This window comes from Lissotriton vulgaris, chromosome 1_1 (genome assembly GCF_964263255.1).
Source record: "Lissotriton vulgaris chromosome 1_1, aLisVul1.2, whole genome shotgun sequence".
Classification (NCBI taxonomy): domain Eukaryota; kingdom Metazoa; phylum Chordata; class Amphibia; order Caudata; family Salamandridae; genus Lissotriton; species Lissotriton vulgaris.
The window spans coordinates 1,037,806,564-1,037,819,640 of NC_141685.1; the positions used below are offsets into that span (position 1 = coordinate 1,037,806,564).

At 49.3% G+C, this 13,077-nt stretch overlaps 1 protein-coding gene across 1 annotated transcript in view; it reads left to right on the forward strand.

Annotated features, from left to right (window-relative positions):
• Positions 1-13,077, forward strand: part of LOC147748477 (uncharacterized) — an 81,155-nt gene that overhangs the window by 39,274 nt on the left and 28,804 nt on the right. The window contains exon 2 of the mRNA XM_086936444.1: positions 11,011-11,266. Within this exon, the coding sequence (XP_086792570.1) occupies positions 11,014-11,266 (253 nt within the window). The 5' untranslated portion in view covers positions 11,011-11,013. The remainder of the gene's footprint in view (positions 1-11,010; positions 11,267-13,077) is intronic.

Consider the following 13,077-nt stretch of genomic DNA (forward strand, 5'->3'; position numbering starts at 1 on the left):
GGCCACCACAATATGTGGATATGAAGCACGTACGCAGTGCCACCCTGGCGGCCCCCCCGGCCCAGGATAGAGTTGACCTGTCGGAACCACTGCGGTGCAATCAAGTGTGGATGGTTCTGCAGCGGATATAAAAGGCGCGGGAGTGCGACCATTTTAAAGATCGCAGACCTACCGTATATGGTAAGAGGCATCCGGGACCACGTTTTAATATCCGTTTGAACCCTCTCCCATACCGGTATCACATTGCGCTCCCACGAGATCGTCGCGGACTCGGACAAGAATACTCCAAGGTACATCATGCCCCCGGCCGCCACCCGCAAGGCCGACGCCCACGAGCCCGCATTTGCCCCGTCTCCCAGGGTCCACAGGGTGGACTTACGCGGGTTAAGATAGAGGCCCGACACTTCGCCAAATATACGCATGATTCGTGAGAAAAAAGAGGACGTCTTCCGCGTAGAGTGCGATCCTATCAGTGAGTCCCCCATCCCACACGAAGCCCCGCAACTGGAGGGGCTCCATGGCTAGTGCAAATAGGTACGGGGACAGCGGGCATCCCTGACGGGTCCCCCGGCCGATGGGAAATCTCTCCGAGACCGCTCCAGAGACACGCACGGACGCTGTGATGTCGGTATATAGTAGTTTGACATACGAGATAAACACCGGGCCTAGATTAAGATGAGGCAGGAGCACGAACAGATAGGTCCAGCTCACAGAATCAAAAGCCCTATCTATATCTGCCAGCAGCAGGGCCGCCCATTCCCCAGTGGCCCCCATTGAGTCCACAGCCGTCTGTGCCCGTCGGATATTGTGCCGCGTCGCCCTACGCGGCATAAAGCCTGCCTGGTCTGGGTGGACCAGATCGGCCACGAAGGGGAGGAGACGGTTCACCAACGCCTTAGCCAGCAGTTTAGCTTCGATATTGAGCAGTGATATAGGGCGATATGAGTCGTGTCGATCAGGGGGCCTACCCGGCTTCTAAAAAACCACCACCTCAGCGTGGCGCCAGTCAGCTGGCAGCCGACCCAGCTCCCGCGCTGCTTCCAGCGCAGTCCTGTAGTGGGACCCCAACTGGAGATGGAACTTCTTATAGAATTCACACGGGAAGCCGCTCGGCCCGGGTGCCTTCCCCGTGTTGAGCTGCCCCAGCGCATCCCCCAGCTCCTCCGCCGTAAGGGGGAGGTCCAACTCCGCTCGCGTCTCAACGGAGACTGCCCTCGGGGGCAGGTCGGCAATAAATTTATCTACCGCATCGGCCGAAAGGCAATCCTGCGGCGCATATTGCCCCGCGTAGAATCGAGCAAAACTAGCCGCCAGTTCAACCAGGTCTGTTATGGTAACGCCATCCCCATCCGTGAGTCCAGGCAGGGCAAGTGGCTGCAGGGTGCGCTGACACAGCCTGTGGAGCATAGTACATGACTTGTCCTCCCACTGATATACCCTACTCCGCGTGGCCAGCCATGCCTGTCGGGCCTCATCAAGTAACATAGACGCATAGGACTGTTGCGCCTGTAGGAGCAGCCGCACCGCCATATCATCTCCCTCCCTCTGACACCGCCGCTCCAGAGTTTCCACATGTGCCGCTGCCGCAACTATGGCATCCCGACGCCGGCGACGGGCCGCCGCACACCACGCAATGTCAATTCCCCTCAAAGTAGGCTTCATGGCTTCCGAGACCACCGTCACATCTGTGTCAGCTACCAGATTTTCTTGCCAGTAGTGTGCAATCGCACCCCGCATATGTTGTACATATTCAGCTTGCTGAAGGTGCCACGAGGACATCCTCCATCGGAACGGTTGTCTCTTCCTATGTAAATCAACCACCACGGCCACAGGGGTATGGTCTGACAGCCCCCTAGGCAAGATACTTGCCTCCCGCACTCTACTCAGAAACACACAGGGCACAAAAACATAATCCAGTCACGAGAAGGAACCATGCACAGCAGAGACATAGGTATACTCTCGGGCATTAGCATGCATGTGTCGCCAAACATCCACCCAGCCTAATCCTTCCACCATCGCACTCAGCCGGGTAGGGGCGGTAGCAGCCAGTGCCCCCTGTAGTCTCCGACGGTCTAAACGCACATCCATCACGTCATTCCAATGTCCACCCAGCACTGCTAGGGACTCCGGTATTTCCGTCCACACCGCAAACAACCTTTCTGCCAGGGACCTCTGCAACGGGGGGGCATATATACTTCCAAACACAACGGATTCCGTGCCCACCATCCCTTTAACAAAGACGTAGCGGCCCTGCGGGTCTATCCACTGTCTCTCGTGAATGTAGGCCAACCTACGATGAACCAAGATGGCGACGCCCCTGGAAAACCCAGCATGGAAGACCTGTTGGTGGCCAAATCTCTGTAGGCTAAGCACTTTCGTCCCCATCATGTGCGTCTCTTGTAGCAGTAAGACATCTGCCGCTTCCCTCTTCCCCACCGCAAAATCGCCCCCCTCTTCATTTTATCTAGCATCCCTCTAACACTCCAACTCAGTATGCGCATGGACTCCCTGGGGAGCCCCGGAAGTGAAGTATCAGCCATAATCCAATGGGCCCCAACACAAAGGCACCCCGGCCCAGGCGCACAGCACAGTCAGTAGCAAGGCATTAGAAATCACGTGCACCCCCTGCCAACCACCCCTAACCCCCCCACCCACATGTCCCCCAAACAGTCCCCTCAACTCCCCGCCCCCTGTCCCTCGCCACCCACCCCTATACCTCATAAAACTCTGAAGTATCTGTCGCGGCATGGGCAACTTCGGGCCCAAAACAGAGCGCCCAAGGCCAACCATACCAATGGATCCCAACTACCCACTCAACTAAAAGAACCCCCCCCCCGTCAACTCCCACTCGTGTAGGAGGCAAGTAGCCCCTGTAAAAGAGCACCCCGAACCCCTCCCCACAGCCCCACACAGTCCCAAGGAAATAACATGAGCAGTGACCTTATACTCAGTTGTCAAGTGTCAGTTCAATAAGACACCGTTATTCCACTCCTCCCAGCGGGAGCCTGTGATATCTGCAAACAAACATGGCCCCCCGAAGTCCCTCAATGATCTTTTCCAGAATGATCAGAGTCAGTAGGCGCGCCATCCTGTTTTCCACTGCGAGAAGAGGAGCGTTTCTGCGATTTCGATCTCCTGTTCCTCTTGCCCTGGGCATTTTGGTCCCCCCGGTCCAGACCTGATTGGGCATGCGGCCTGACCCTCACCGTTTCATCTGTCCATTTAAAGACGTCCTCTGGGGTATCAAAGAGGTGAGTTCGTGACTGGAAGACTACCCGCAGGCGGGCCGGATAGAGTAAGGAGTATTGGATCTTCAGGCCTCGTAGTTTCGCTTTGGCGGCAATAAATGAGTGCCGTTGTTGTTGCACGATTCTGGTATAGTCTGGAAAGATCATGATCTTCTGATTCTCAAATTGAAGAGAGTCCTTGGCCCTCGCTTCCCGTAGTATAGTGTCTCTATCATGGAAGTTCAGGATTTTAGCTCTCACCGGCCTGGGCCGCTCCCCCACAGGTGGCTTCTGCGTCAGGGCTCTATGTGCGCGCTCTATCACAAAACAGCGCAACAGGACATCTGGAGGAAGCCAGCTCTCCAACCACTGGGACAAAAAGTGTTCCATATTCCCTTTCTCACATCCTTCCGGAAAACCCACAAAGCGAAGGTTGTTCCTGCGCGCCCGCCCTTCGGCATCCTCCACACGGAGCGCAAGGCCCTTTTGGATGTTTTCCAATGCCGCCATTTTCTGCTTCAGGGCCCCAACGTCGTCCTCCACCACTGATATTCTGGATTCCGCCTCCGTGATACGTGTCACCGCATTTCGCAGGTCCTGACGCAGTAGGGTCACATCTGCCCCAACCGCCCCTATCTTGGCGTCCAGCATGTCCCTGGATTGGGTAATCGCTGCCATGAGCGCTGCATTGTCCGGCCCTGTCCCCTGGCCACCTCCAGATGCTCCGGGGCCCCCACTCGGCCCGTGAATTTATCGATGGGCCCCTGTTTGGCCGGCCCGCTGCCCCCTCCGCCTCTGGTCATGTCCGCGGCTCACCCGGATGCTGCTGTCCTCAGAGTGTTCACAAGTTGCCGCAGTGCAGACGCCTCGCACCACCACTAGCGACCAAGGGTACACCACACAAGTGTCTTTCTCACTCCCGGGCACACAGTTCCCACACACCATCGACTCCTGTTGTCGGGGGGTACACCGGGTTTTTACAGGTCCACTCTCCTATCCAAGGTGTACAGTGTGGTCCCGGCCTGGCCGTGTCCATTTGCCGTGTGGCCCCTGGTCTGGCCTTCGTTCCACAGGGGGCCCGTGGCTCCGCTCCAGGCCACCCAGCCGCCGGCCCCGAACCCCAGGAGGCTCCTTCGCTATCCAGTCCAAGCGCGCCGGGCACCCACAGTCACCGCAGTCGGCGGCCACGGCCCCCCTACGCCCCTCGCTCACACACACCGATGGGGCTCCAGGGAGTCACTCACGTTTTCACGCTGTCACCTCCGGCGTCACTGCAGGGCCTCTCTGGGCTCGGGCGCGACACTCGCCAGATCCTCAGGCCGCCCACCAGTCCGTGAGTCAAAGACGCGCCGCAGCGCTACGCCAGTCCCTTTGGGCAAGGTTCCACCCCGGGGACCACAGCGCCGCCGGCCTCTCCAATGCGTCAACCAGGCCGCTACCGGACACCAGCACCTGCAACCGGGAACCTCCAAACTCAGAGGTCTCGGTCTCACTGTCCCGACGTAGGCCTCAGCTCCCTCCAGGGGTCCACGCTGCACGGGCCGGCACAGCCCCCACAGCGGACAGGTCCGAGGGCCCGCCCACAACTCTGCTGCCGATGAGGGGGTACTGGGCCCAGGATAAATGTTGGCGCGGGAGGCGCCAAAATCGAGGCCCCGGCGGCACTCCCCGGGACCAGGCCGCAGGCCGCCTCTGCCGATATATCCGCCTCGGAGGGCCCGGGAGCACTGCACTCCACACCGGGCGACACCCCCTGCCTTCCGCCACAATCTCCTCAGGTGTGGACTGTAAAGCGGGTCCGGGAGCCAGGATAATTCGACGGATAAGAGTCGGGCTGGTGGGAGCTCTAACAAGCTGCGTCCACCATCTTCGCCCGCGTAGCCATGCCCCCTTCTCTGTGGTTTTTGCCTTGAGTTAGGTTGTTTAAATAACTCCAAAACTCTTGCGACTTGCAAGGTTTCAGCAAATCAAAGATTTTCAGCAATTGCCCCTCGGAATACTCGTGTTTCGCGGCCCACACATTCTTAGAATGGCTTTTTGCTGCTTCTTGTAGAGGTTTTTTGTCCGATGCTGTGCCATTTTTCCGTTATGCTTTTCGTTTTGCGTTCAGATGTTTGGCGCTTTCTTTGATTGCCGGAACAAATCCTAGTACAGATGTTGGGTGCCAGCGGTTGGTTCTTGCTGTGTCTCCTCGGAGTAGAGATGCTAAGGTCCCAGCGGTTCTATCCCATTCTTCAATTGAGACCATCTTGTGGGTGCTCGGTGGCCAGCCTGCCCAAGTTTTTATCCATTTGTCGAACGTGGTAATTGATACCGACCCCCATTTGATTCTTCTAGGGAGCTTTGTCAATTCATCACCAGTGGGACCCCAATGCATGGTATCCTGTGGCGAATTTCTGCTGTCAGGTTCAGTGTAAGTGTTAAGGCAGCATGATCGCTTTCGTTTGGCTGATGCACTTTGTAATTTGACATCAAAGGCTGTAGTTTGTCGCTTAAAATGATATAGTCAATTGTTGTTTGATTATATGTTGGGGCGACGAAAGCCCCGGGTTTGTTCTTTAAGAGGACAGAATGAGCTGTAGCCAAGTTGTAACCACCTAGTGTCATACCATATACAGAGCCAGCTTCCTACACGCTGCTAATCACCTGATAGGGAATGCAGGTGCTTGCAGGTCCCAGAGGCTCATTCGAACAAACAGGTCTTGAGGCCCTTTCGGAATTCTGGAAGAGAGGTGATGGTTCGGAGCTGCACAGGGAGGCTGTCCCAAGACTGCTGTAACGTAGGAGAAGGCTAGACCGCCACTTCGACTTCACACAACACACACCATAGCTCGTGTCATCCACCATGCTCAAAAGTACCAGCGACAAAGAAACACAAAAACAGCTATCAGGAGAACAACTGAGCAGTGTGAGTTATGCCTTGTGTTGCATTGCGTTGATAGCTTAACTTCCTTTGCTTTTGGGCATTTGACTCTGAACCATAACTCAGTTTTTCACTGTTTCCCCCCCAAAAAAATTACACACACACACCCACCCCAGAGGTTGCTTTAATTAATTCCAGGTTGGCTTTGATGGCATTTTATCAATCCAAAGCTGTAATACTGTACCACAAGTGTGAAAAGGATTGTGTTATTGTACAGCTCGGTGTGGATGGCACTGTGCTAATCCTATTCTTAAAAACTTTGGTAGAAAAACAGATATTTGAGGTGAGCAGATTCAGAGTGTCGCTGGTGTTGTAGTGTTCTCTATACAGGAGCTACTCTCCACCTAAACTTGGGAATTACCCAGAGATCTCTGCTTCTTTTTTGTGTATATATACATATATATATATATATATATATATATATATGTTATGCACTATGGTTTAAAATAATGAAATAACACATACTTGAAACCTCTGCGTGTGGTGCTGTGATCCTATACCGAGTGTTTGGAACGGAGGAGTTTGGAGCATATATATATATATATATATATATATATATATATATATATATTACCTACTGGCGATAGCCAGTAGGTATATATAGTTAGGATTTTTTCTCTATGGAACTTTTGAAAATTCTATGCCTAATAACTTTGGCGTTTGTGGACGGAATTGGCTGAAATTTTCAGGGAAATGGCACATTTTGTTTCTGAGCAGCTCCTTGAAATTTGGGGGGGTTCGTCAAGGGGGGGCCGAGAAAAAAGGGGGGTCCCAAAACGCGTTTTTCCCATGTTAATTTCCATAGGGCGGTTGGACTCACTTTTAGCCCGAACGGCTGAATGGATTTCCACGAAACTTGGCAAAATTGTAGGGACTGTTAGCCCGATGTGCCTTTGCTAGGTCTCAATATATGTGCTTCAGTGAATTTTGAGAAATTAACGTTTAAAACAAGATATATATCTGTAACAGCGCTCCGGGCAGCGCTCCGGTTCGCGTACTTTTCGCGTATCGGAACTTTGCGAAGTGAAGCTGATTGGCTCTCCGGTGTCTGTCAACATTCTAAACAGTCCGGTGCGGCCGCCATCTTGTCTCTCGGTAGGATCGAGAGACAAGAGGAGGCAAAAACAAAGGGGGAAAGGGGGCAAGGTAGACCCCATCTGACCCCCTAGGATTGATGAGGGGATATTATAGAGCCACGCTGGGCCCAAAAAAAAAAAAAAAACAATTCCGATTTTTTCGCCGTAGAGACGCGTCTTGGTACGCGAACCGGGCAGCTAACCGGGAAGCTAACCGGCAGTGTAACGGGAGTCTGACGAGTAGCTGATTGGCTGTTAACATTGTAAACAGTCCGGAGCGGCCGCCATCTTGTCTCTCGGTAGGATCGAGAGACAAGAGGAGGCCAAAACAAAGGGGGAAATGAAGGAAAGAGGGCAAGGTAGACCCCTTCTGACCCCCTAGGATTGATAAGGGGATATTATAGAGCCACGCTGGGCCCAAAAAAAAAAAAAAAAAAATCCGATTTTTTTCGCCGTAGAGACGCGTCTTGGTACGCGAACCGGGCAGCTAACCGGGCAGCTAACCGGGAAGCTAACCGGCAGTGTAACGGGAGTCTGAGGAGAAGCTGATTGGCTGTTATCATTGTAAACAGTCTGGAGCGGCCGCCATCTTGTCTCTCTGTGGGATCGAGAGACAAGAGGTGGAAAAAAAAAAGGTGTAAATGAATGAAAGGGGTAAGGCAGACCCCTCCTGAACCCCTAGGATTGATGAGGGGGCTATTAAAGTTCCCTGGGGGGTGAAAAAAAAAATTGCGATTTTTCGCGGTAAAGGTGCTTCCTGGTACGTTAACCGGGCAGCTAACCGGCAGCGTAACGGGAGTCCGACATATTGTGTTTTTTGAACGTTTGTGATATGTGCACATGTGGATTTTGTCTAATTAAGGTTAAAAAAATATATATATATCTTTAAGTGTGTTCTGGCGCGCTTACGTTTTGGGTTTGGTTTGCGCTGCAGAGACGATACGTCACGGTTATGCGATGCATCATTAGGCGTCTCACGGGCTACGTGATACGTCATTTAATAAAGAATATATTTTACAGCTATAGATATTAGCTTTTAAAAAACCAATGAAATTCACAGAAAAAACCATAGGTTATAGACCATATATAGTTAGGAATTTGCATTTACAAAACCTTGAAAATTCACTGAAAAAACCATAGGTTATAGACCATATATAGTTAGGGATTAGCATTTAAAAAACCTTATTTTATTTGCACAAAACCATTGAAATTCCATATATAGTTAGTTGCACTAACTATATATCGCGGACCCGCAATCCACTGCTAATGATGTCACATATTACATCATTCATGACATGGTCAGTGACATCACTGATGACATCACTGATGACATCTCAAATGACATCACTGATGACATCACTGATGACATCTCAAATGACATCACTGATGACATCACTGACATCTCATTTGACATTACTGATTACATCACTGATGATATCATTTATGTGATAATACATCTTCAGACTCTAATATAACCTTAGATACACTCAGTGTAAACAGGCACTCACAGACTGTCACACATCCATGGAGTTACCCACACACCTAGTCAGTCATGCAAAGAATCAATCACACCTCCATTTCCTCAACTATACAGTTATACACACCTTACTTATTCAAACATATACTAACACATATTTACTCTCTTATACAATCCTTGATACAAGTTCACAATGATTCATACAGCCACTCTCACATTCACTGGCTCTTATGTTCAGTTATTTATATATGTCAACTCTCACATGTACTGTGTTTTACATATGTACTTACTTTGACATGTAGCACTGAGATATCCATTCACTCACCAATACACTCATGCACACAGTCAACCGCCCATACAGCTGTTTCCACATGCACTTTTGAAACCATACATCTAGTGAATCAACTGCTCACACATCTATGCACAGAGTCATACACCTCCCAGCCACCCACACACACACTCAGTCTCCCATACAAATACTTGGGCAACCAATCAATAACCCATATAGTTACTCATATAGCTACTGATGAACACATGCAGCAGTTTACAGAACAACAGACATAATGATGCACAAATTAAGACAGTTTAGTCACTAACTCATGCACTCAGTGAGACACATTTAATCACTCACTCATACAGTCAGTCATGCACCTACTAAATCCTTCATCCAGACACTTATACATCCACTCATTCTTCAATATGTAAGACATATTTTAACTTTACAGAAACATACAGTCACTGGATAATGTCATCAGTGATGTCATCAGTGATGTCATTTGAGATGTCATCAGTGATGTCATCAGTGATGTCACTGACCATGTCATGAATGATGTAATATGTGACATCATTAGCAGTGGATTGCGGGTCCGCGATATATAGTTAGTGCAACTAACTATATATGGAATTTCAATGGTTTTGTGCAAATAAAATAAGGTTTTTTAAATGCTAATCCCTAACTATATATGGTCTATAACCTATGGTTTTTTCAGTGAATATATATATATATATATATATATATATATATATATATATATATATATATATATGTATCTTTATTGCATAAAATGCAGTAGTATCAAAACTCATTTCACAGAGACCCGTGAAACATGAGAAATATTTCACAGGTCTAGTGAAACATGAGTTTCATCATCATAATGACAGCCCTCAAGCCAGTTTGCAAATTATGTGGCAAGTGTGGTCAATCCATAATTATGCGGTAAACACACACAGCCACATCATTATAAAAAGCTACTTCAACTTTTTGGTTTACGATGTCACAAGAACAGCTCATAGCTGTATCGGACCATATCACATGGTTACCCTTAATCGTTTGTATTAATTCTATATGCTTAAGGGCAAAGGCCTGCTGATCTAAAACACTAAAAGTGATGGCCTAACTAGGCAACTGCTAGGGGTACCAGCTCATTAGTAGAATCTGCTCATTGGGATTTTACTAGGAACACTTAGTTGCCTATGCCCATTTCTGTTGATCCCCAGATCTGAAGTCATAGGGTCAAGCCTTTCAATCAAAACAGTATAACCATGTCAGTGTTCAAAACACAAAATATTATGTTTTACAAGCAGACAAATTATTGCTAAATACAACAGGCCAGGTGTGAAGGTGAATATTTCCCTTTTAACACATAAAAATTAACTCTGCACAATCGGCGGTGATCTTTCACGTCAGATTAAAGTTAATCGGAACTGCCCTTTATACGCTAACTGGCTATCAGAAGGATATTACATCCACTTCCCTCCAGGGGCCAGTGCTAATTCAATTGCAATACCATAGTAGTCATACTCTCTCACAATTAACCTTAGGTTGCCGTTTCACACTCTTCTTCTCTTACAAGTCAAACTTTTTACTTTTGGTGTTACAAAGGAAAAGAAACAGTTCTCCTGGGAATAGTAGAGGCAGAACGTTGAGTTTTTAAAGTCCTACCCCTTACATATCCCTCTCAGGCCTTGAATGGCAAACTGTATTACCAAGATTTAGAGGCAACATTACCCTCAGGGATACTTGGCTATTTAAGTCTGACTGATGAGAATGAAAATAGGAGAATGTTTGCATTTGGGTATTAATGCCCCTCATTGACCATCTTCCGTAAAAATCTGAAAACCTGAATGTTCTAATCTCTTCTTAAGCTGCTAGCCCCTACCCAATTGCCGAAGTTCAAAAAACCCGGTTTGGGTAGCTATGTAGATCCTATCTGATGAATTACTTTGTGGCATTCTCTATATACATGTTACTGTTATTATAAGGACTGATGGCCTTTTTTGATCACTTGAGGATTTCTCCTTCCTCAGGGCATGGAGCTGGCCTCAGTCGTGCAAGTGGCAAACCACACCAGTAACAACAGGACTGACCTGGCCGACCTACTCTACCAGTCATTGTCCGCAGACACGGACACCCCACTCTACAGTGACTACAAGCCCCCACAACGTGACCTCCTCCCCTTGCCCAAGGCCGTTCTTTACCTCCTCATGGCAGGGCTGCTTGTGGTGGGAGTGGCCTATGCGATCGTGGGGCACCTGATCAAGGACCTTGCTCATGACTTCGCAGGTAAGGTGGCAGCATGGTTGCCGTATGTATAATCAGCATCGAAGGGGGATTTTCTCAGATTCATCAAATATTTTAAAACTTGCATTATTAGAGATAGCAGTTGTTGTCACACCAAATCGGTGTAATATTGCAGAAACAATATAGGTTGTACTGATCGTAAAATGATCTCCAGCTGACCTGCAATCATTTCTTTAACACTTTTGGGATATACAATTAGATTGACCAAAATGATACACTCTGCATTTACGCAAACAGACAAAATCAAGGTTTTAAAGTGGTTTGCTCAAGATCATATGCCTTATCAATACACCGGATTATTGAGAAGCAATACATTGCACTTGTTATAGAGGTGGTTCAATGCTTTTCATGAACTTCTTCAGCTGCCATTTTGGAATGTCAGTGCTTACTGTGATCAAACCGCTACTTTGGGATTTTGACTGTCACATTCAGCTGATCAAACATGTAGCAAATTATTTTCTTGCATGCTGTTAGAAATGGGGGTCTCTAGTTGGCAAGGGTTTGCACCTTTGTCCAAGTAGGCACCCTTCTTCCTTGTCAGGGTAAGGGAGTTACACTAAAATAACCCCTGCTCACCTCCTTGGTAGCTTGGCATGAGCAGTCAGGCTTATTATAGAGGCAGTATGTAAAGCATTTGCACATAACCAATAGTAATACAGTGAAAACACTACAAAAGGACACCACACCGCTTTAGAAAAATATCCAATATTTTGTTATATCAATAACAAGAACAAAACGATAAAAATCCACCATACAGTTCTCAGAAATCTCAATAATCAAGAATAGACTTAAAATACAGTTCCTTGAAGTCACTAGCTCCATCCAGGGGCTATCACGGTGTCGTGAACAACAAATCCAAACAGTTCTGGCTGAAAGCGGCGTCACGGGCCAGCTACGGTGTTAGGTAGACCCGCAAAACAGTACCTTTTAGAAATGCAGGGCGTCGGCGACCTCTCTATGAGCCTCGAAGAACCAGCATCCACATGCCTCGGTTCTGGAGGTCAGTGCAGGAGTCGGCAGGCCCTTGAAGTCACACGCGTTGCAGATCAAACTCCTCACGGTTGAAGTTGGGAGCATCGGCAGGTTTTGGGCTGCGGTGCGAAGTGCAGCGTGCGTTGCCCTCAGGTTGCGGTGCAGGCAGCAGGTCGGTGACGGTTGTCTAGCGGCGTCCGTGAAACCAGGGCTGCAGTGTGAAATGATGCGGTGCTCGTCGTGGTGCTGGCAGGTCACGGTGCAAGCAGCGGCGTCATCGTTGCGCTGTCGTCGGCTGACGAACTGGAGTCGATGGTGCCAGCGTCAGTAGGCCAAGGCTGTGGTGCGGGATGAGGGCTGTGTGTCGTGTAACTTACGAGTGGTGCCTTCAAACCATGCTGCAAGCAGCTGCGTCAATGTTGGCCTGGATCAGCGTTGTCGGTGATACCAGGGCGGTGGCGTGAAGCTAGGCAGTGCGGAGTGCTCTGCCCACAGGTAGCGGTGCAAGCAGCGGCTCAGTGGCAGTGGCACCTGTGAGACCAGGGTTGTGGTGCAAAGTGTGGAGGTGGCCTCTGCGGTGCCTTTAGGACACAGAGTAGGCAGCGGCGTTGTTGAAGGCGTCTGGTTGCTTTTTCTTCTGTTGCAGCACAAAGCACACAGTCCCCAGTGCTGGTAACAGATGAACTTGAAGTCTCTGCAGTTCCTGAGACTTCTTGAACAGGGGGCAAGCTCTACCACAAGCCCTTGGAGAAATTCACACAAAGAAGTTGTAGAAAGTTCAGTTCAGTCCTTTTCACTGCCCAAGACATAAGCGGCCACTG